Below are 24,978 nucleotides of genomic sequence, written 5' to 3'. Positions count from 1 at the left end.
AAAAGACACATTGCATTCAATATTTGAAAATAAAGAAACATACTATTAGTTTCATATACACTTGCGTCCGATACGCTGCTTATGTTAAGCACGATTACACACATTTGCACGGGAATTGTTCAAGCATACTTTTTTAAATGTTAAATCAGAGACTTATTATACATTACTGGTTTAAACATTTTACATTTTAATGAAATTCTTGCAGTATCATACTTTAAATTCAACGACAAAATTCACAATTTTTGGGTTTTTTTTGGTTTTTTTTTATGCGTATGCTTCAATAATTAATATATGATTTTCATATAAGGGCATACGTTTATATGATTGGTCGAGAGGGCTTCCGATAGTGGCTCATGGCATTTTTTTATTCTTCGATAGACGACCTTGACCGAACTACTTTTTTGTAACCAATGTAAACAAGATAACGGCGACGTTATCAATATTTATTTTTTCTTCGCATAAATCGTAAAACCTAAAACATTCATTTGAATGATTATTAGATATTTTTGTAGTTTATCTTTTATCAGATAGCAAATTTCATGGAGTACTTTTTTTGCATGAACCAAAAAATAAATTCATGCGCCAGGCCAATTCAATGACACAAATATACAATTTACGTGTGATAGAGGTTACGAGTAGGGAAATTAAAATCCCTATTCTCCAATATGAAAGAATTATAATGACTAAACGCATTTTTAGATGAATTTATTTTTGTATAAACTGGACCAAGGACCAAGTCATTCTCAAACATAGCACGTTTTCACGATCATCAAAATGCGGTACCCAATCTTTCACGATCCGAAATATTAAATTTTGACAAATATTCCCATTTGTGCAAAGTTTCTGATTAGACTAGATTAAAATAACCTTCAGAACTATTTCAAACAGTAATATTTAACGCTATCTTTAAGAGAAAAGTAGTTTATGCATTCAAAATTTCAAAACAAAAATCCAGTTTGTTTACATTTTATTACTTTGAAATTTCGAGGAGCAATCTGCCTTTTGTTGTTTTGTAAAAACGATGTACTTTTAAACCTTGATTTCTCTCAGATACAGACCATACTGTTGAATCATTTTGACAGACAGTTTTATTTTTCCAGTATTTGTCATTATAATGCATAAATATTTAATTATATACTGACGTTGTATGTGTCTTCTCGATAAGATTCCCTTCACGATCTTATAGCAAATATTGCACGATCCAATCGCAATACTTGGCCACCATTACTTATTATTTCACGATAATTTGTCTCGATATACCGAACCACAGTCGTGTGATAGACAACCTTTTAATAATTCTATCCAAAATGAAGAGATGAAATCTTCTGATAACATATACAATTATTATTCTCATTTAAAAAAAATAAAAATAAAAGTACTTATATGAAATAAATGTTCCATTTTGACTTGTTTGTTTTAGCGATATACTCGTAATAAATGGAGAAATTTAACATCGTGAAATTTATCATATCTTGTATTTGTGGGACCGGTACCCGCACGCTCGTCATGTGGTTCTTGTTAACCTTCGTCAGATCCACTAGAGAACCAAATCTTAAAAAAGACATAAACTTATAAGTCTACACAGTAAATATCTTCTTTAAAATGTCTAAGGTCATCTTTACAGGAGCTAGGGAGTTAAAAGTTAAAGTTAGCCCAGGAATATTTTCAATTATGAACTTCAGTTTGTCAAAATATGTTCTGCAAATGATTTAAAGCGTGTTAGAACTGAGGAAACGGCAATTAGTATGATAAGATACTCTTGGAGATAATTCACATTATTCTTTTATGCATGTGCATTTTGTGTCTTCAAAGGGTATTTGAAGACACGGTTTTCTTCGGCATGATCGTGCTGTTCTGATCAGTTTATAACGTTGTATAAATCTTCGTACAAGTCCAGCGACTGATACAACACGTAGGTTATGAGTCGGGCAATGTCAGTTTCAACTTTGATATAAAATAAAGGGATGTGGTATGATTACCAATGAGATAACCATCGAAGCTTGCTTACAGTAACTGCTTTTAGTACAGTATAGTCTTCATTGTTTTTCTGGCGACGTGATTCTGTTGTCCTTATTAATACTTAGGTTATTGGGTTAATGAAGATGTAGACTACAGGCGATAGGTTTGATTTTTGTTTCAGTTTAACCTTCTATTTCTAAAATCTAAATACAAAGTGTAAGTCAACAAACTTGTTTTCAGGCCGGTGGTTGTGTAAAATTTTCCTATTTTCCAAAGAATGACATACTTTTTGTTATATAAATTTGGCAATAACATGTTTAGTTAGTATATCAGGATAAAGCTTCTTGTGGACATTTTTCCTGAAAGGAAAAGAAAAGGAATATAGAGGTTACCGCTCTTATTATATTGTACATTGACACTATGTCATTCGCTATTCATAGTAACCTCTCCTGAAAATACAATTTTCCAATTTTAAAAATTTAATTATTAAAAAGAAGTCTCTGTCTTTTTTGACAGCCATCTAATGTTTTCATGGTTTACCTACAAACATTTGATTTAATTTACGTCAAATTGTTCAGGACAAAGTACAGCAGATACAAATTTTACTATGCGAGTTATTATTATCAAACAGTGTTGTGTATTCACACAATTTTTATAAAAGTTACACCTTGTTGACATCATTTTACCTGTACATCAGGATGTAAGATAAAAAGGTACAATTGATCAAGAAATGAACACGTAAGTTTTACCATATATAGATGCATTAATTTAATACAAGGAGATGTGGGGATTTGTGTCAACATGGTCAATGAGACAACAACCCAACGACACATAAAAAGAGAGTAACTCATACAGTTTGTATACATGTGTCTGTGAAATATGTCAAGAGTCTACAAAGGTTGTGAATAATTATTATAAATAGAAACTAACAACGATTTGTGTTAGTCATATTTCCATCAGTCATAATATCAATAGTGCATATAAATAAAAATATATAAAATATAAAGGTTTGAACGTTGTTTTCAATTTAGACTTGAATATAAATATATATATATATATAATATATATATATATATAAATTGCCTAAAAATGTAATTTTAACACACTTTTTAGTATGTAAATATTAGAATGTTAAAAAAATTTACAATGCGATAAAAAAATAAACGCAATATTTCGCTAGACAAACTACCTTCATCAATCGTGCATCTATCCAGAATCGGATGTACATGAATTTCGCTGCCTTGTAAAGAATTCAAAATTCGGATGAAGTTCAAGATTATTTATTTATTTACAGAATTGGTGGTTGACGTTTGCAACGTCTAGTGGCCAATATTACAGGATATTATTATCAATCCACACTCAAATAGATTTGTATGTTATGTGTTGCTATTTATAGCCACTTATATATATATATATGTATATGTATAATTATATAGATCATTGCTATATGTACACGCAAAGAAGATTGTTATATATAAGTGTAACCAAATTATAGAAGACATTTAATGTGCTTTAAATTATGTAGTTCCAGCTTGCTTTTCTGTCAAATTTAAGCATTTCTTGATACGTTTTTTATATTGTTTCTTCTAGCCGTTTTTTTAATCACTAAATATTAGCACTATTTCAACTGATCTACATTTTATGACGGTTTAGTACCTGCTTGTTATACTTTTGTTGCAGCGAAATGCGGGAGATTTGTAGATATCTGTCTTACAAATGCTGAGGAAAATGCATTGTATATTCTTAAAATCAACATTTTGTCTCCATCTTCCTTATGGTCAATTTTCGTTGGGTTAAGGTATATATACATATTTTTGCTGATATTCCAAAATATACAAGGCGACCATCTAAGATCTTTTACTAGATTTCATACATTATTGTTTAAAGATCAAGTTACCAGAACTTTTGTTTTCAAATTGATTGATTTGATCCCTCTAAAATGTAAATTATCGCCCAATTACACTTAACGATACATGCTAAATGTTAATGAGACAGCAGCCCAGCGATACAAATACCAAAAAAAAAGAACTAGAGGACAACAAACAGTCGTCTATAAACAACAGGTCATGCAATGAATACTTCGCAGTGTTAAAAAGTGAATAAATTGAAGATTATTATACGTAAACAATCAATGATCTGCAATCAGCAAAATATTCTCCAAATGACAAAAACAACTTTAGGATATTGCATAAGACATATACATGTATGTCGTCATCAGGTTTAAGTAACTTTTCAAACAGTAAAAGTTAGTACAGAAAAAGTCGAACACAAATACGATAAAGCTTTAGCCTGAAATAAGTAATGGATCTTAGCAGTTTATTGATTGATTAATTGATAGGTGTTCAACGCTACTTCATTGGCTATATTGTGACGGTCAGCTTTAGTAGTGGGGGAAACCGGAGAGAACTGACAATGCTATTCACTTAAGTTGAAGTCGGAAGCACTAGTCATGTGCTGGGTATAGATTCACAAAGTGTTGACAAGCTAGTGGTAAAGTAGTTGAACTGCTTAGACCACCAAACCACCAAGGTAGCTCTAATCAGTAGTCCTATAACATAAGCCTTCGTAGGTTCATATCGTTTGCATTCGACGTTTTTTATCGAATATGTTTGTTAACTATCAATGCCAAACCAGGAAGTCTTATTGGAAGCAGATATTTTCTCGTAGCATTTTCAAAATGTATTACCCACTGCAAAAACTACTAAAAGTAATAGCCAGGCGCGTAGCAACCCGTACGCAAAAATGCAGTTGCGTACACATCGAAAATATTACAAAAATAAAATTATTGTAAATCTAGTAAGAATAAAACTAAAGTAATAGATTAAATTAAAAACTATCTTACAAACATGTTAATAATCACTTTGTAGCTATATTCCGTTCCTGAAATTACGTTTTATTTACGGAGCCAGCATCATGATTATGTTGCTGATGCAAACAATATAAATGATCCTCGAGGTGTCAGAAAACAATTCTATGCCTCCTTACCAAGTCCTGACATCTTTTCTGAAGATTTCAAAATAACTGACGAAATAAAATATGTCGTTCTAAAGAGACCATGGACAACGATTCATTCCCATGATTTTCATGTGAGGTATGTATAGTCTTAATTACATACGTCGTCATAACAGATTTGTTTAAACAGTCCAGTCTGACTTAAGTTTAACGGGGTTGATATAATTTTCGTGCATAGTGCTTGCCGTTTTTTTTTTTTTTTTTTTTTATTTTTATTTAAATTGACGATCATCGAGTTTTGACTTTTTTTTTATTTTTTTACGTTCGGTTGTGCAAGACGGGTGCCTCGTTCAAAGTGTTTCCCCAACTTAATTATACGTGCTTCGAGATTAAAAGTGCTTATTTTCCATGCTTCGAGATTTAAAGTGCTTGTATTCCATGCTTGGTAAAATTAAAAGACTATCGTTTAGGAAGTTAATAAAAAGAAATCGGAAATAATTTGATGATTTTCCTTATAGATTTGATTCATATGTCGGGACATAAAACGTATATATTATATACTTGCCAGTTAGAGGTTTCCAACCTATGATATGCGTTCATTATAGTACTTTTTATCAACGTTCATGGACGAAATTATTTCACGTTCACCGTGAAATTGTTATTCCTTCTTTGTATTTAACGTTTTTTCCGTGCAAGTACCACCCTTTACCACCCCTTTTAACCTAAACTAACTAACAACGAATATTCTTTTAATTTAATTTAATTAAGCTCAACCGAATACACATTAGAAAATACAAATTCATAAGCCAACTGTACTTGTTTGTTTTTCTCTAATTAATATTTTGTTTTTTTCAATTTTTTTTTTCAAAAGTTGACTTGTTACTCATGAAAATAAGATTTCGGTGAGGTCATTTTAAGTCCCAGGAAGTTGCGAGAATGCAGGTGCAGGAATTTGCACCTTTTACCCAGAACTTGCCCGAAACCCCCTGCCGTTTGACTTCCTCCTTCGGCATTGAGTACACATCATATTGGCCTAGCTACGCCCCTCATAGCAGCAATCTTAAAATAAATGAAAATAATCTCTTACCGCATTTATATTGCAAAATTATGTTCCTAATCCGGCCATCCATTTTTATCCTTAGTTGACAAACATTTTTCATCTCGCCATTTTACTTTAAAAAAATGTGCCGATTCTATATTTCTAAGAAAACGTAAATAAAACGAATTTGACGGTAATATCTCAAGTGTGTTTTGTACACCATAAGATGATTGATTGTTGGTTGCTTTACGTCCAGTGGCAAATAGTTTATTCATGTTCAGGACAAGAACAAATTAACAATAGTCAGTACATAGTGATGAAATAATTAGATAGGTTCTGTAATAATAGTCGATCAGGATGAAGGTCGGGGAAATTTGGACTGCCACTGGAAATTGAGAGTATATTCAATTTGGATAGGGACAGAAATTTTGTTTTGAAACAGTCCACCTACGGACCCTTCAAATAGTTGATGCAAGTGTTCTTATCGTTCAGAGAGCATGGCGCTCTCTTTACACGAGACACGTCCAACTTTGACCTGACGTGACTGCGTACTTATACATCCCGCACAGCCAAACGGACTACCCACTTTGGAAATGTTTTATTGTCGGTCGGAGGCAGACCAAAGTGACCACATTCTATTCGTCAGTCACCCTTGGGGATTAAAACAAAGGACACACGAGCTATCCGACATTGAAACATGTACACTGCATCAATAAAATAATAAATGTTATCTTTGCATTTATTTCTATCCGATAAACAAATTGCTACTATTGGATTAAGTATTGAAATGAATTACAATTGACTGCCTGCATCATTCGTGGTCCAGCTTTGATAATAAAAAAAATATCCGATAAAAAACGTCGAAAGCAAACGATTATAACCTACGAAGGCTTATTTTATAGGACTAACGCATAAGTTGAATGAATTGAATGAAATTATGTCTTCAAAAGTTAACAAGGTTTTAATCGTAATTTATAAATAATGATTTTCCCGATAATTTACATAATGTTACTACCTTCATAATTCAAAACAGGATACAATATTTAAGTAAATTTCCGACTAGGCCTACACGAATGTTACGCGATGTAAATATTCTTATCTATAAAGGTAAATCATCTCTCAACTTAACATAAGTTTGGCGTGCCAATATGGCATCTAATTTGTTGATTTTTCTATTTGTAGTCGTTCTATTTTTGTTCATACAAAAGTTCACATGTTGCTGACGGGAATGAACACTGGATATGCCATATATGTATGGAGGGACGGTTATGACCCAACGATACCCGGATGTAGCGAAAGTGACTTTCTAAACTGGGATAAACATTCAAAATGCTTTACACATACCTGGGCTAGTCATAGCATTAGACAATGGCTATGGAGCACATGTAAAGTCCAAGGAAGAGAAATTCGAAAGATATTTCTTGCAGACGTTCATCATAAATTGCGTGATGGGTTTAATTCCAAATCGTGCGGACTTCCTGGAATTCAATTGATAAAACAAACATTAAATGAAGGTCATTCAACAGTGCTTGTGCTCCAGATCTATGCACTCTTTGCTGTTAGTGATATTGACGTATCAGAAAAGGATTTGATTAAGCACGTGGTCTGGTACAACGATCATTGTGCAGGTATTGTAAAAATGCTATACAAACGTATAGGAATCTGATATGTTCACAAATACACATTTCGCTGAACTAGTATATACATTTTCATTTAGGTGCCAGCTGAAGCCCGTTTCCGGGAGCGGGATTTTTCTCGCTGCGTTGAAGACCCATTGTTGACCTGGGCTGTTTTCTGCTCTTTGATCTGGTTGTTTTCGTTAACACATTCCCCATTTACATTCTCTTTTCTATATGCAGGTATACTCAAGCCACGTGACTAAAGCAAAGTTATATCTGACACATTTTACAATGTACACATGTAAATACAGACAACATTTAAACATCTAGGCATGGAAGCGACATATTTTTTTTTTTTTTTTTAAATATATGGTTTCCTTGCAACATGTGCAATGCCATACATAACAGAAGTTTTGACGCGATATATATTTACAAGAGATCTTACAATAGAAAAATACATCAAATAAATTTAGCATCACCGGTCTAAACTGTGATTTCAAGAAAAACAAATTGTCTTTACACAATCTATTGCTGACCTGTTTTCACATAGAATTTAAATCAAATCACATAATCTTATTCAAAAGCTCTGTTTCGATTAATCAGACTGTTTGTTTTTTTTTTTTTTTTATCTTTTTTCCACATTTGGCATCCATGCAGGGTATTCTGTAGCTTACTGTACGATATGGGTTTTGCTCATTGATCAAGGCCGTACGGTGACATCTTAAACAAAAAGTTGTCTCGTTGCCAATAAAACCATAACTTTTTATTTTTATATTGTTTACTGAATCTTTATGTTTTGTTTTTTTACATCTGTAAATACTTAGCTGCAAATGAAAAGTTTGATGGAGTTGCAGTCAACAATGAAGCATAATTGTATGCATCAATAAAATGTCACAGTGGACAATCAGAACAGACGCGGTACTTACAACACCTAAACATGATTAAAACGGAAAGCATGAAACAGATCCATGGTCGTTTACTTACCCATTACTCCGTCAGCTGGCACTGGGGACGCTGTGGTAGTACACAGAAAATGATTACGTTCAACGGGAAAACACAAGACGTAGTCAGACACATGATTGACATTTTCGATAGTATAGATGTTCAGGTAAAATTATATTTTGATTCACGATACTCTATTGGTCAAGATGTCGTATGTGTTCTGATTTTTACATGAACAACAACCGCATATTTTAAACGCAATTTCTTAAAAGAAAAACAAAACGAACAGAAACAAAACACAAAACTTCGAACCGATATATAGTCAGAGACATCCTAAATCTGATTTAGACTCAACTGTTACACTTTAAAAAGATAACAAGAAACTTTTAACAATTTCATCAGGTCTCTGTTGTCGATATCATTGGAAACTCTGTTGAAAAATACTTTAACATGTGTATTTAGCATGACTGTACGATCGCAAGCAAATGGTGAAAAGAGCAGTACTAATAACCTTCATATCTTGAGGTCATAAAGACATTTTTTTATCATATTGACAGATGTAACGGACCTCTTGGTTTGTTATTTTAAATAAATAAATTCATGCTATATTTTGTAGGTTGGTTACATCACGTTCCCCCAAATATCTGACCGAGCTAAATTGGCAGGATACCAGTATGCTTTAGATAACAGCAAGGAAGTGTTCGTCACACTCTACACCAATAAGGTCAGATATCTATATATATCACCTACAAACTGGTACATGACATCTTGTAATCTTCCGTCTATGTGTCTCTCCAGGCAATAATGTATTAAAAATAAAGCTAGCCAAGATTGGAAGAATTTTGCTATTCATTTTAGGACCCTTTTGTCTATATATAGATTCTTTCTTTTCTAAATATTTATACATCTATGAATTTCAAATGTTCAGGCTTGATCGTTCCTTGTGAAGGTAAATTATGTATTATAATGTGTTATTTTTATTTATAGTTTATTGATATTTTTTAAATTGTAAAAAAACTGTTTAATAATATTATATTTAGACGCTTTAATATTCAACTTTTACCCAGTTTCATTAACTTTGCCATTGTGTGAAACACTTGCGCGGGATATTGACCATACGTGTTGGTCATAAAGTGCTCCTTATTTGTGTTTTATCTGAAAGTTGTTGCTTCAGATTTTATGTTTTTTCTTTTAATTCTACTGCTATACCACTGGTTTTCTTTAGTTCTACTGCTATAACATTGGTTTTCTTTAATTCGACTGCTATACCATTGGTTTTCTTTAATTCTACTGCTATAACATTGGTTTTCTTTAATTCTACTGCTATAACATTGGTTTTCTTTAATTCTATTGCTATAACATTCAATTTGGTTTTCTTTCATTCTACTGCTATAACATTGGTTTTCTTTAATTCTACTGCTATAACATTGGTTTTCTTTAATTCTACTGCTTTAACATTGGTTTTCTTTAATTCTACTGCTATAACATTGGTTTTCTTTAATTCTACTGCTATAACATTGGTTTGCTTTAATTCTACTGCTATAACGTTGGTTTGCTTTAATTCTATTGCTATAACATTGGTTTTCTTTAATTCTACTGCTATAACATTGGTTTTCTTTAATTCCACTGCTATAACATTGGCTTGCTTTAATTCTACTGCTATAACATTGGTTTTCTTTATGTCTACTGCTATAACACAGTAACTGTTCTGATTACTTTTTCAGGGCGATCCTTGCCAGACAACTTTTTTTCCATCTCCTTGTAACAAAGGTAACCATACAGAAGCTGGAATGCTTGATGTCTTTGATAAGTTTAAGAAATATGGAATCGAGCACGCCCGTCCGTGCATTCACTATTTCAGAGGAATATATTCCAGTGGTGGGAATCGTGATTGGCCAATACATTGACATCAACAGACCCTGAACAACAGAGATCGAACTCAAGTATTCATAAAGATTCTGATATTACATGTCTATAGAAACGTATTTTTCCAACTCCTTGTTTGTCATGCAAATTTATCTTTGTATTTAGTTTCCTAAAATACGTTATTTAAGCGACAAGCACTGATAGGTCTTATGCGTTCTTAATCATAAGCCTGGTACTATCTTAACATTAATAGTTTGTAATGATTTAAAACATCTACTATTGTGATTTATAAAAATGGGTAGGGGATACCAAAGGGTACTTATTAGGAGAGGATACCAATGGGTAACTGTTGGGAGAGGATACCAATGGGTAATTGTTGGGAGAGGATACCAAAAGGTAATTGTTGGGAGAGGATACCAAAAGGAAATTGTTGGGAGAAGACACAAAAGGGTAATTGTTGAGAGAGGACACAAAAGGGTTATTGTTGAGAGAGGATACCAAAGGGTAATTGTTGGGAGAAGATACCAATGGATAATTGTTGGGAGAGGATACCAAAATGTAATTGTTGGGAGAGGATACCAAAGGGTTATTGTTGGGAGAGGATACCAATGGGTAATTGTTGGGAGAGGATACCAAAAGGTAATTGTTGGGAGAGGATACCAAAAGGAAATTGTTGGGGGAGGACACAAAAGGGTTATTGTTGAGAGAGGATACCAAAGGGTAATTGTTGGGAGAGGATACCAATGGATAATTGTTGGGAGAGGATACCAAAATGTAATTGTTGGGAGAGGATACCAAAGGGTTATTGTTGGGAGAGGATACCAAAGGGTAATTGTTGGGAGAGAATAACAAAGGGAAATTGCTAAAAGAGGATATCAAATCGTAATTTTCGGGAGAGGATACAAAAGTGTTATTGTTGTGAGAGGATACCAATGGATAATTGTTGGGAGAGGATCCCAAAAGGTAATTGTTGGGAGAGGATACCAAAGGGTTATTGTTGGGAGAGGATACCAAAGGGTAATTGTTGGGAGAGGATACCAATGGATAATTGTTGGGAGAGGATACCAAAAGGTAATTGTTTGGAGAGGATACCAAAAGGTAATTGTTGGGGGAGGACACAAAAGAGTTATTGTTGGGAGAGGATACCAAAGGGTAATTGTTGGGAGATGATACCAAAGGGTAATTGTTAGGGGGATGCTCAAGGGTAATTGGTGGAAGAGGATACATGTACCAAAGGGTTATTGTTGTGAGAGGCTACCAAAGGGTTATTGTTGGAAGAGGATACCAAAGGTAATTACTGAGAGAGGATAACAAATGGTAATTGGTGGGAGAGGATACCAAAAGGTAATTGTTGGGAGAGAATAACAAAGGGAAATTGCTAAAAGAGGATATCAAAGGGTAATTGTTGGGAGAGGATACAAAAGTGTTATTGTTGTGAGAGGATATCAAGAGGTAATTGTTGGGAGAAAATACCAAAGGGTCATCGGGGATGAAGATACCAAAGGGTAATTACTGTGAGAGGATACCAAAGGCTTATTGTTGTGAGAGGATACTTAAGGGGGAGATGACACTAAAGAGTAATAGTTGGGAGAGGATATAAAAGGGTAATTGTTTGAAGAGGATACCAAAGTGTTATTTTTGAAAGAGGAAACCAAAGGGTACTTGTTAGGAGAGGATACCAAAGAGTTATTGTTGGGAGAGAATGTAAAAGGGAAATTGTTGAGAGAGGATACCAAACGGTAATTGTTGGGAGAGGATAACAAAAGTTAATTGTTAGGAGAGGATACCAAAGGGTAATTTTTGGAAGAGGATTCCAAAGGGTAATTGTTTGAAGAGTGTACAAAAAGGTAATTGTTGGGAAAGGAAACCAAAGGGTAATTGTTGGAAGTGGATACAATAGGGTAATTGTTGGGAGAGGATACCAAAGGGTAGATGTTGGGAGAGGAAACCAAAGGGTAATTGTTGGAAGTGGATACAATAGGGTAATTGTTGGGAGAGTATACCAAAGGGTAATAGTCGGGAGAGGATACTAAAGGATAATTGTTGGCAGAGGACACCAAAGGGTAATTGTTTGGAGAGGATACTTAAGGGTTATAGTTGGGCGGGAATACAAAAGGGTAATTGTTGGGAGAGGTTACTAAAGGGTAATTGTTGGGAGAAAATACTAAAGGGTATTTGTTAGGAGAGAATACTTAAGGGTAATTGTTGGGAGAAGATACCAAAGGGTAATTATTGGGAGAGGATACCAAAGGGTTATTGTTGGGAGAAGATACCAAAAGGCAATTGTTGGGAGAGGATACTAAAGGGTAATTGTTGGAAAGGATATCAAAGGGTAATAGTTGGGACGGGATATCAAACGGTAATTGTTTGGAGAAGATACTAAAGGGTAATTGTTTGGAGAGGACTCAAAAGTGTAATAGTTGGGAGAGGATACTAAAGGGTAATTGTTTGAAGAGGATACCAAAGGGTTATTTTTGAGAGAGGAAACCAAAGGGTAATTGTTAGGAGAGGATACCAAAGAGTAATTGTTGGGAGAGAATGCCAGAGGTCATTGTTGGGAGAGGATACTCAAGGGTAATTGTTTGAAGAGGATACCAAAGGGTAATAATTGGGAGGGAATACTAAAGGGTAATTGTTTGGAGAGGTTGCTTAAGGTTAATTGTTGGGAGAAAAAACTAAAGGGTAATTGTTAGGATAGAATACTAAAGGTTAATTGTTGGTAGAAGATACTAAAGGATAATTGTTGGGGAGGATACCAAAGGGTTATTGTTGGAGAGGATAACAAAGGGTAGTAGTTGGGAAGAGGTATCAAACGGTAACTGTTTGGAGAGGATACCAAAGGGTTATTGTTTGGAGAGGATACAAAAGGGTAATTGTTGGGAGAGGATACCAAAGGGTCATTGTTTAAAACTATAAGACAAAGAAAGACAGACAACACTTTGACCAACAACAAAGACAAATTTCACTTCAAAAAAACTGAACACTTAGCAAGACGATGCCTTTTAAAAACCAAGAGGGTAATCAGAATCCACAAGTCCAATAAAAATGGAAAACACAATAAGAAAAGCAACGAAAAAACAAACAACCATTATACTAGAATCAAAACACTACATGGTAAACTTAAGATTGGGCACTATAGCACTTGTCTCTGAAAAAGTTAGCTATGTTTACCTTAATATAACACTCAAATGAATATAAGTTAACAGCCATATCGAGAACAAGTGTCTGTGATTGAGCAGCACAAACACCATCTAAACCAAGTGAATGATAGGGATCTGAAAATCAAATAATTGGATGTCTTTCTTTTTTCTTTCCAAACAACCAGAGACCACCAGATTCTGCAAACAAAAAGTATTCTAAATTCGAGTTATTATTTTTAATGTTCATTAAATTTCCCCCAACTATACAAACTGGCTATCCACTTGTTAATGGCAATAGTTTAATCGCCCCCTTTTATAGACTCTTCTTAATGAATTATTCTTCATTTATTCCAACGTCTATCAGTGAATGGAACAAACTTGATAATTCTATCCGTATCGTTGATACCTATCAAAGTTAAAACGCTCCTTGTTAATAATGAATAATATATACGAAACGAAGACTGCACCTGGATATTTTATGCATACATGCGCGGAAATTGAACGCAACTTTAACTCAGCTGCGTTTTTCAGTCTCATTTCTAAATAACGATCTATGTAAATCAAATACAAGAGTGCACACGCTGAAATGTCTCGCCTTCTTTACTAATCATTGATATTATGTTGATAGTCCTAAATATAAAGCTTTACTACAACTATCACATAAACTTAACATGATCCAAGAAAATGAGGTCAAGGTCATATAAACCAAAAAAGAAATACATGTACACCTTACAATCATTCAATACACTAAAAATAGTTGACCTATTGTTTATAGTTTCTAAGATACAGACTCAACCAAGAAAACCAAACATTGACCAATGAGCCATGAAAATGAGATTAAGGTCAGATGAACCAAGCCAGGCAGACATGTACAACTTGCAATCCTTCCATTCAACAAATATAGTTGACCTATTGCTTATAGTATTAGAAAAACAGACCAAAACACAAACACTTAACACTGAGCAATGAACCGTGAAAATGAGGTCAAGGTCAAATAAAACCTGCAAGACTGACATGTACATCATAAAATATTTCCATACACCAAATATAGATGACCTATTGCATATAGTATTAGAAAAAAATACCAAAACTCAAAAACTTAACCTTGACCACTGAACCATGAAACTGAGGTCAAGGTCAGAAGACACCTGCCAGCTAGCCATGTACACCTTACAATCATTCCATACACCAAATATAGTAGATCTATTGCATACAGTATAAGAAAAACAGACCAAAACACAAAAACTTAACTATAACCACTGAACCATGAAAATGAGGTCGAGGTCAGATGACACCTGCCAGTTGGGCATGTACACCTTACAGTCCTTCTATACACAGAATATACTAGACCTATTGCTTCTAGTATCTGATATATGGACTTGACCACCAAAACTTGACCTTGTTCACTGATCCATGAAACGAGGTCGAGGTCAAGTGAAAACTGTCTGACGGGCATGAGGACCTTGCAAGGTATGCACATACCAAATATAGTTATCCTATTACTCATAATAAGAGAGAAATTAACATTACAAAAAATCTTAACTTTTTTTTCAAGTAGTCACTGAACCATGAAAATGAGGTCAAGGACAATGGACATGTAACAGATGGAAACTTCGTAAGATAAGGCATCTATATACAAAGTATGAAGCATCGAGGTCTTCCACCTTCTAAAATATAAAGCTTTTAAGAAGCTAACGCCGCCGCCGCCGGATCACTATCCCTATGTCGAGCTTTCTGCGACAAAAGTCGCAGGCTCGACAATAATACATAGTTTAAATTCAGTATGTGGTGCTCCTCTGAGGATGCAATTCATTTCTTTTTTGATTGCAATAAATACACCGATATGGAGAACGATCTACTAAGAAAGATTCGTAGTTTTCAAGTGACAGCAAATATCTAGTTGCTCATTGAGGGTGGCCACAATCTAACAACATACGAGGAAAACTGTGAAATATTTTATGACGACTTTACTTCATAAAAAAATCAAAACGATTCCTAGTAGTATAATAGTATAATCAAATAAGACACGAGCAAACAAAATCATCGTGTCTACAGAATTCCATTGATAAGTAATTTCATTTTTTTTCAAATCTAATGTTTTTATATAACTTTCTTGTACCCCGTGTGTAATTTGATCTACTTATTAATACCTCAAGGCAGATCTACTCAACTGCGCATGCTTATAAAGGAGAAGACTAAATATAATTTGGTAAAACTTGTGAGCAAATACAACAGTTATAGACTAGTTTGTGTAAAATTCTGGTGACAAGTCGTAATCGGATATTTCATATCTACACAATAAAATACATAATAAGACAATCGATTTCACATAGTATCTGGTTCGTTAACTTTCTTGTATTTAAAACTTAATGTAACTTAAAAATAACTATTTTATCCAGAAGACTAATAGATTATGTAGTTACTCGTACGTCGTCATTTAAGTTAGTTTTTAATGGTGACTTTTGTCCGTCACTATTGTTGACTATATTACTGTTTTCTACATCACTATTTGTTGCAGTTAGTCTTTGGTGGGAACTATTGAAAGACTCGACGAAAATTACGTCTGTTACTTCAACGGAATCTTTTGAGCCGCCGTCGTTTGAAGAAATTACCACATTGTCGTTTTCAATGTCGCTGTGAATGAGTCTTGGAGTGGATGTATTCCCGTTTCTGTCGGTTATGACTTTACCAGCTGTGTCATCGATAGAGCCGACCGAGTTCGCTGTGTTTGTATTAAAACAAAACATTGTTAATGTTATCGTTAGAGCTGTGTCGGTTTATCATCGGTGCTTGTTCGGAAGGAATATTTTCGCTATCTTGGCTTAAGGTTATATCTTTAATATCGACACAAGTAGTGTCATAGACAGGGGAACAGTCGGGTGATTCAGTACTCTGTTTATTTGCTGTACAAGTTGAATCTCGTTTGCATTCGATGTTTTCTTTGGTCATCTTATTACTTAAACATACGTGTGAACAAAGTTGAATTGGTTGATAATTTTGGTGAATATCTTTAATATTGCGTTCTATTTCTCTACGATGGACGCTATTGCACGACACTTGATCGTTGTACAGAAGAGCATAGCCTGATGTTTTCTCGTCCCATACGTGGAGTGGACCACGAAATCCATATTTATCTGGTCTGCATAAACTGCCATAAGGCGTAAAACATCCTAAAAAGTTATAACCTAACCCGTCAGTATCGGGTATACGAAGACCTGGTTGTTTAAAAATTTCAGAAAGGCGCCATTTTTGAGTCTTTGTTACTTTCATATTGTCCATCTTTTGAATTCGTGTACATACTTTCTCAGCACGACTTAAACTTTTCTTCGGTTGAACATCTGTGACTGCTTCCAAGATGTGGCATCTATTAAGCGTTGCATCAGACTGTTTCAAATAGTTCATAGTACAACTAACAGCATGGTCTGCGAGCAGACGTACTTCCGCTTCCGATTTCAACACGGCGATTTGGTATTCAAACGCAAACCCTAATTCGGACGCAATATCTCCCAATGTTTCCATTAGGTCATGATTAGGAATATCTAGTAATTTACACTCTATTCGTGAAGCCCTTGCACGACGTACAATCTGATAAATTTGACGGAAAAGTCCTTTTATACTATATGCACCTTTCATCCGACATGCATTCTTTATTTTGTTTCTTTTTTCACTTACAATCATTTCAACTTCGTCTTCAAAAGTTGCACAGAAATTTACTGAACAGTTACTTAACGCTTCCGGAAGTGATGCTCCATTCTCATGAAGCAGTTTTGTATACTTCCGATGTTTTTGGACAAATCTTGCAACAAAACGGGTTACAAATACATTTCTGGTATGTTCGATTTCCGTTAGTGTTGGATATGGAGAAATTGTCCTTTTACTGATTGTCATAGCTTCTGCCATAACTCCTGTAAGAAAGAAAATGACAAATGAATACAATAATAACAATCGTTCAACATGAGAGGAAATGTAAAGGATGTCTTTATTTCATCTTACCTTCCGTTATACATGTATGCTCACATATAAAGTATTGAATCATTGTTAATTGAAAAGCTTGTACAGATTAGGGGAGGGTTTAGCACTCAAAAACATGGCAAACCCCGCCACATTATTTATGTGCCTGTCATAAGCCAGGTTCTTGTTACTCAACGTTTGCTGTCGGTTGCCGTCTACCATACATGTGTGTCGTTCATTATTGTTTTATAAGGGAGCTAAGATAAGGCATCTATATACAAAGTATGAAGCATCGAGGTCTTCCACCTTCTAAAATATAAAGCTTTTAAGAAGCTAACGCCGCCGCCGCCGGATCACTATCCCTATGTCGAGCTTTCTGCGACAAAAGTCGCAGGCTCGACAATAATACATAGTTTAAATTCAGTATGTGATGCTCCTCTGAGGATGCAATTCATTTCTTCTTTGATTGCAATAAATACACCGATATGGAGAACGATCTACTAAGAAAGATTCGTAGTTTTCAAGTGACAGCAAATATCTAGTTGCTCATTGAGGGTGGTCACAATCTAACAACATACGAGGAAAACTGTGAAATATTTTATGACGACTTTACTTCATCAAAAAATCAAAACGATTCCTAGTAGTATAATCAAATAAGACACGAGCAAACAAAATCATCGTGTCTACAGAATTCCATTGATAAGTAATTTCTTTTTTTTCAAATCTAATGTTTTTATATAACTTTCTTGTACCCCGTGTGTAATTTGATCTACTTATTAATACCTCAAGGCAGATCTACTCAACTGCGCATGCTTATAAAGGAGAAGACTAAATATAATTTGGTAAAACTTGTGAATTCATACATGTGTGTCGTTCATTATTGTTTTATAAGGGAGCTACCATTTGATTTTTATGGTGGGGCTAGGATGAAATTTCAAAAAAATAGGCAGGACAGAAGTTTTGATTAAAAAAAAAGGCAGGATGAGCAACCTGGTAACAAAAAAGGCAAGATGACAATTTGTGTAAAAAAATTCAGGATATACTAGCAAAAAAAAAAGGCAGGACCGAATAGAGTAAAAAATAAAAAGGCAGGACAGAGATTACAACTAAAAAAAAAAGCAGGACAAAATGTTTCATCCTAGCCCCCCCCCCCCCCCCATAAAAATTAAATGGTAGCTCCCTAAATCAGGTCGATGGTTTTCTCTATTGTATTGTTACCCACTAGTTAATCCTCCGAAACTAAATAAGTAAATAAGGATAAAGATTTCAAAGAGACTTTTGAAATTTTGTTTTTCTTATATTAATTTGAATATATGTTAATTGACTTCAAAATGACGAATTCAGAAATACGGGATATAACGTCACAGTCAAAATATAAATGATCTTTTTCATTATTCACTTTTTTAACTTGAATACTGAAACATAAACTATTTCATTATTCATTACTAAACGTTGAATAGTGAATAATGAACTATTTCATTATTCATTATTGAATTTTGAATAATGAAAAATGAATAATAAACGTACTTCAGTGCGGTTGTATTGTTTCATATTTTATCATACCGGATCCTTTATAGCTAACTATACGGTGTGAGGTTTTCCGATTAATTGTTGAAAGCCGCACAATGACCTGTAATAGTTCACATCTATGACATTAGTCTATGGATTTTCTTTGACGGTCTTAAGTTATGTCCAGATGAACAACAAAAAAATGCAGAAAAATTTCAGCGGTGTATGAATGACCCCTCTAACGCTTTGGTAGTCATGAAGAAGGGTCTGGATGGGGATCTACATTTCTGTTTCATTTAGTATCTGAGGCCATTTTTTCTCTTTTCTTTATCCTTTGTTGCCCCTTATTATCCTAACTCTTTGGTTGTTATAACGGAAGTCTAGATGATGATCTTAATTTCTTTACTGTCTTGGGCCAATCTTTCCTATTCTTTATCATTTTTGCTCCTTATTCTCTATTTTTGATATTTTAGCACCCCATTTTCTCTATTCTTAATTGTTTTATAGTCTTTTTTCTCTATACTTATCATTGTTGCCCCTTATTTTCCTAAGGCTTAGGTTGGCACAACAGAGGGTCCAGATGGGGGATCTTCATTTCTGTATTCTTTAATATTTTGGGTCATTTTTTTCTATTCTCTGTTCTTTATATTCAATCACTACATTTCTCTCTATTCTTCATTGTTTTAATTTGATCTTTTTTCTCTATTCTTCATCTTTTTGACCCATGTGTCTGTAGCGTTTGGCTCATTATTCAATATTCTGTAAACCCCATCCAGACCCTCATTCCGCCCACCACTGACATAAAACTTAACATTCAATATAGGAGAACGTTCTTTTATCTTCATCTGTTACATAAAACAACATTATTGTAATTAACAATATCTTTACCTATTTTCATACATTTCCATTGGTGCATGTTTCAAATATGTCCATGTCTCACAGGATATCAAAGAGTTTGATCAAACCAAAAGCAAATAAAAGCTTAAGAGAAGCTAAGATAAGACTTTTAGCCGAGTTAAAGCTGCCGTACGATAAAAAAAGAGCAGAATTAAAAATAAATAATAAAGAAATTAAGTCGGGAAAAAAAGCAGATAATGCATTGACCAAACAGAAAAACGCGGAAAAGACCAACAACAATTTATAAAACACTACTCAGAAAACTTAAGACTGGGGGTACGAACCCCACCGCAAACCAGGGGTTATCTCTAGTATAAAAGGGTAAGTAGAACCTACTCCACTGGTGTCACCCATCGTATTGCTAATGGTAAGTTATGCGTTCCAGGTCAATGAGTATTCTGGATAATTACACGATTTATATGCATGTTAGATTGTTCTCAAATTCTAATTCTTTATGAAATATTTCAGGAAAATGTCCACAACACTGGTTTATATTTAAACATTTGCAAAAAGGCATTATCAAACTAAATGTATTTTCTAGAATTTACAATTTATAGGACCGCTACGGTTGACCAAATCATCCGAAAATGGTGCTAAAAAGGACCATAATTACAATGTTTGATTTGAATAAGCTGAGTATTGAGTATACTTAATATTGTCATGATTATATCGTTTTTCGTTTTTATGCGTCAGATTTGTTTTGGATTCATTATAACCAAATATGAGTGATTACTGGCTAGTATGTTTCTTAGTCCGTCAACTGCTGTAATATGAGGTTTCAGATAAAAGAAGTCATGTCTGTATCAAAGGAGAGGTTTAATTGATTTGTTGTTTGATGTTAACGTTCGGTGGCAACTATTACATGCATATTAGAAATGTTATAAACCTAAATGCCAACTAAAAGTCTAGCACTACCAAGTTACAGTTCTCAGGAAAACATACTACTGGCCGTCCTAGATTCATGACTGACAAGTCTTTTCATGTGTCCCTATAATGCGCGTTCTCAGCGGAGAAGCATTAAACGCTTAATTAAGACTCATATTATCCTTCTTATAGTGTTAGTGCTTATTTCTACTTTCTCTTTTATTTTATCGTTTCATTTATCAACCTTCAAGACATATTGTATCTGTTCTTCTTTGTGTTGATAAGTTGCTGTCGAAAAGCTTATTCGATTTTTCACTTCCCTCGTCAAGTATATATATATATATATATATATACAAATGTGTATATACAATTCTAAATTGAAAACGACGTTCAAACCTATGATTGCGTTGGATAAAAACCGCAATTTTTATACGTGTGCATGCAAAACAAATTTCTTGGTAGAGGGGTCTAAATACAGCACAAACAACATTTTACAAAAGACCAAAAAAGTGAAAAAGTATATTTCAACAAAACGCATTTGACTAACAGGTCGAACAACTAATGTTCTTAAACCCTGCTGACTGTCATTGGCAATTGCCAAATAAACTGATCACAAGATGTAACAAAATGGATCTTTCAAAATTATTAATCTAATACTAAACAGAAAACAATACACTTGCGGAAAAGATAGTATACCGCAAACAAAAGGTGCAATAATTAGTACACCATATCCGGATTTCGACAATTAATGTCTCTTCAGTGATGTTAGGGATCGAAACAATATTTGGAAGGCCATAAAATTTACCTCAATTTAGGATAGACTCTGGAATTTTAAAGAGTCAAATGTGGATATATATATATATAATCGTCTCAAATTTAATCCAACAATGTTATATATATATATATATATATATTGAACACCTGTTTATCCATAGGCGGATCCAGGGGGTTGGGGCGGGCTCCCCCCCCCCCCCTTTTATGGGAAAAGCATGACTGGAGCAGGCCCTCTCTTAGGGCAGTCAGTAGGACCCCCTTATAAAAAATTTCTGGATCCGCCACTGTTAAAATATCAACTTAAAAATGTCAATACCCTAAAACGACTTGAGAGATCTATGAACCTTGATTTTTTTATTCAATACAAATTTAAACACGATACAATTTCTGCAATCTAATTATAATTGAATGTCTGGACCTTAAACAATACTACTTACATGTGTAAACTGTAAATTTATGCAATACACAGATATCGTAAATCCTTAATATGGCGTCAGATAAGAAAATGAAAATAGCCAAATAAAAATTTCCGAATTACGTGCATCTAATAATAAAATCAAATCAATGATCTTTATCAAATAGTGTGATTATGTCCTTGTTGATAACGCAGGTAAACAACATGCATACTAATTCAGTATTTGACATATGCAAATCATGATATGTTTTGTACACTTTTTTACATGTATAATCTATATTACTGAGGCCCCTCATGGGGGTGTCCAAGTAATCACATAATCACAATTGTGTTGCCAATATAATCACATATTCATTAACTTAGCCTTTTTTTTAAACAAGATAATTATAATCAAATACAGTCCCAGATTATCAAATAATCAAATAATCATGAAATATTTGGTCTGGTAATCAAATAATCACTTTAAAACGGCCAAGTAATCACATAATCAAAAACCCCATGAGGAGGCTCATTACTGCATTCCATGTTGCAGTTCTTAAGTAAACATTTCAATATACCAGTGTATGATAGACCTGAGGACTTTGTTATAATTTTTTTTCAATAATAATATGTTCTATTGTGTCATTAGTCATCTAGTAATTATTTGATATCAGGTGAAGGTTCAAATTTAAAACATTCCAAAGATAAATGTACATAATCATCAGTTATGGATTCTGGAGGCGTACAGGGCGTTAACATAAAATCGTTGAAAAAAACTATTACAAATTTTGTAATTTACTACAATTAATAAATAGCGCGCGGCAATGACACACTTGACTTTTCATAGAATCAAATAATCGTGGAAAAATAAGAGGGGAACCGATCATGCATTGTAAGATCATATTTTAAATATATTGAATAAACATATATATAATCACAGGTGCGAGACGAGATTTTTTTATATATATCATGTATATAGTCATAGGTTTGAACGTTGTTTTCAATATAGACTTGTTTATATTTTTTCGTTTGGGCTTGTATTATATTTGCCTTCGGGTTTATATGATCCGTTCATCCTATTTCGACTCTTAAAATTCAAGAGTCTATCCTAAATTGAGGTAAATTATATGGCCTTCCAAATACTGTTTCGATTCCTAACATCACTGAAGAGACATTAATTGTCGAAATCCGGATATGGTGTACATATTTTTGCACCTTTTGTTTGCAGTATACCATCTTTTCCGCAGGTTTATTGTTTTCTGTTTGGTATTAAATTAATAGTTACGATCCATTTTGTTACATTTGGTGATCGGTTTATTTGGCAATCGCCAATGGCAGTCAGCAGGGTTTAAGAAACTCCGTTGTTCGACCTGCTAGTCAAATGCGTTTTGTTAAAATATACTTTTTCACTCATTTGGTCTTTTGGAAAATGTTGTTTGTGCTGTATTTAGACCCCTCTACCAAGACATTTGTTTTGCATGCACACGTATATTTTTGGTTTTTATCCAGGTTTGAACGTTGTTTTTAATTTAGACTTGTTCATGTATATAGTCGATATAAAACAGTCTTTGGTTAAACATGTTACACTTGATTTACAATAAATGTCACAAAATCACCATCAAATTGATTATAGAACTGTTATGAAAATGTTCTTGAGATACAATGTTACTATATATATAACATGTATTACAAGTGATAGTAAAGAAATCAATCAACTTACTTGTGTTGTACACGCTAGTTCTCCAAGAAACACATGTTACCGTAAAACAATCAATGTAACAGTATGATATCATATACAATATGCATTATACATGTGTTATTAGTAATTTATGGCCTCATGACACGTTTTACAAAACAATTGTTTTTGCACACTCTTATGTGTGAAGATTGACAAGGTTGTCAACCTAGCTTATCCTGAGTCACACTTTACCTCGGAAATTGTATATTGATCTAAGCATCAGAAGCTGGATTATGGGGCTCTCGAGGGAGTCAAATATAAATAAATTTCATTATCGGCATGTTATTCTGTCGCTGCCACCACTGTGATGGTTATTGATTCCAGTGATGATAGAATCAAGATAACGTGAATTTATATCATCTAATAAGTCTTAATGTACAGAATAACCAATGTTCCTTTCACTTAAATAGTCAGTGTATCGGGGTCTACAATATAACACTTTCAATCGTTTTAGGGTTGTATGCACATTTAAATTGTTTTTTTTAATCACTTTTAAACAATATAAGAAATATAATTACCAATTAGCAATAAGTATATCACATCTAACAACAAATCACTGTATGCATCTTTACAGGGAAGAACTCAATAATTCTGTATATGATACTTATGGAAATGCCAAGTGTGAAGGATTTTCAAAATTATTTTCTTTTTGGAAATTAATCTTTACAATAACATTTAAGGAAGTGTTTGTTGGGCTTTATTTTAATCATTGATAGTTTGTTTCCTGTTTGACATATAACACCCTCTAATAATAAAGTAATAGAAAAGCTCTTCAAGAACCACTATATTATATAAGTGTGCATCTTCACATCAAAGTACAAATGTACTCTTACCATCCATATATTGCTCCATATACATGATATATTACCATATAAGGTATTGCAAACTGTCAAATCAAAAATATTTGTGTGCCTTTATAACTGCATTTTTTCAAGAATGGACGAAAAGGCGATTATTAATTCACTGCGATTTCAATAAGTGTTGGACATAAATAATGCTATAAAATTTTCCAATTTGATATTTTTTTTTTATTTTTTTTTATACCTATTCCGTCGCAATCTTCACAATAATAAAAACAGCACAACATTTTTTTAATTGACGGCATTTAGATATAAATATAAACTTACTGGGCATTGATTTGCATAAATGATCTAGTTCTGGTAAAAAAAACTTACAAATCAAGATGATGCAATAAAATTTTAATTCATATTTCCTTGTTATAATTCCCCCACAGATCAGAATAATATCCTCAAAGTTCGACTAAATCTTGTAAACACAATCATACTTACATTCTGCATCCTGCATCAAATATTCCAACATACAAATTAAAAAAA

At 33.6% G+C, this 24,978-nt stretch overlaps 1 protein-coding gene and 1 long non-coding RNA gene across 6 annotated transcripts; one reads left to right on the top strand and one right to left on the bottom strand.

Annotated features, from left to right (window-relative positions):
* The first annotated feature begins 2,553 nt into the window (after positions 1–2,553).
* LOC127723280 (uncharacterized) lies at positions 2,554–10,578 on the top strand. Of its 3 annotated transcripts, XR_007991969.1 has the most exons (6): positions 2,626–2,697; positions 3,254–3,330; positions 7,133–7,578; positions 8,394–8,677; positions 9,128–9,235; positions 10,236–10,578. It is a non-coding gene; the product is annotated as an uncharacterized LOC127723280 (long non-coding RNA). The 3 variants fall into 3 exon arrangements; XR_007991968.1 differs by lacking the exon at positions 3,254–3,330 and having other exon boundaries at positions 2,554–2,697; XR_007991970.1 differs by lacking the exons at positions 2,626–2,697; positions 3,254–3,330 and adding an exon at positions 4,686–5,050.
* Positions 10,579–15,469: 4,891 nt separating this feature from the next.
* On the bottom strand, positions 15,470–24,238 carry LOC127723263 (uncharacterized). 3 transcript variants are annotated; one of them, XM_052229829.1, is made up of 2 exons: positions 24,163–24,238; positions 15,470–17,422 (listed from the first exon to the last, which is right to left on the bottom strand). In XM_052229829.1, exon 2 carries the CDS (start codon positions 17,415–17,417, stop codon positions 16,251–16,253), a length of 1,167 nt encoding a protein of 388 aa, XP_052085789.1. In that variant the 5' UTR covers positions 17,418–17,422; positions 24,163–24,238; the 3' UTR covers positions 15,470–16,250. The 3 variants fall into 3 exon arrangements, with proteins under 3 accessions (XP_052085789.1, XP_052085787.1, XP_052085788.1); XM_052229827.1 differs by lacking the exon at positions 24,163–24,238 and adding an exon at positions 23,627–23,788; XM_052229828.1 differs by lacking the exon at positions 24,163–24,238 and adding an exon at positions 21,950–22,037.
* Positions 24,239–24,978: the final 740 nt, after the last annotated feature.

This window comes from Mytilus californianus, unplaced genomic scaffold (assembly GCF_021869535.1).
Source record: "Mytilus californianus isolate M0D057914Y unplaced genomic scaffold, xbMytCali1.0.p SCAF_13, whole genome shotgun sequence".
NCBI classification, from domain to species: Eukaryota; Metazoa; Mollusca; class Bivalvia; order Mytilida; family Mytilidae; genus Mytilus; species Mytilus californianus.
The sequence above is the reverse complement of the archived record's forward strand: the minus strand, read 5'-3'. Positions and strand labels throughout refer to the sequence as shown.

Excerpts from the sequence above, each read along its gene's own strand:
- LOC127723263 (XM_052229827.1), bottom strand. The coding sequence starts at position 23,699 with ATGATATCATACTGTTACATTGATTGTTTTACGGTAACATGTGTTTCT. Across the intron at positions 17,423-23,626 it reads AACTAGCGTGTACAACACAA|GAGTTATGGCAGAAGCTATG; the intron begins GTAAGTTGATTG and ends TCTTTCTTACAG.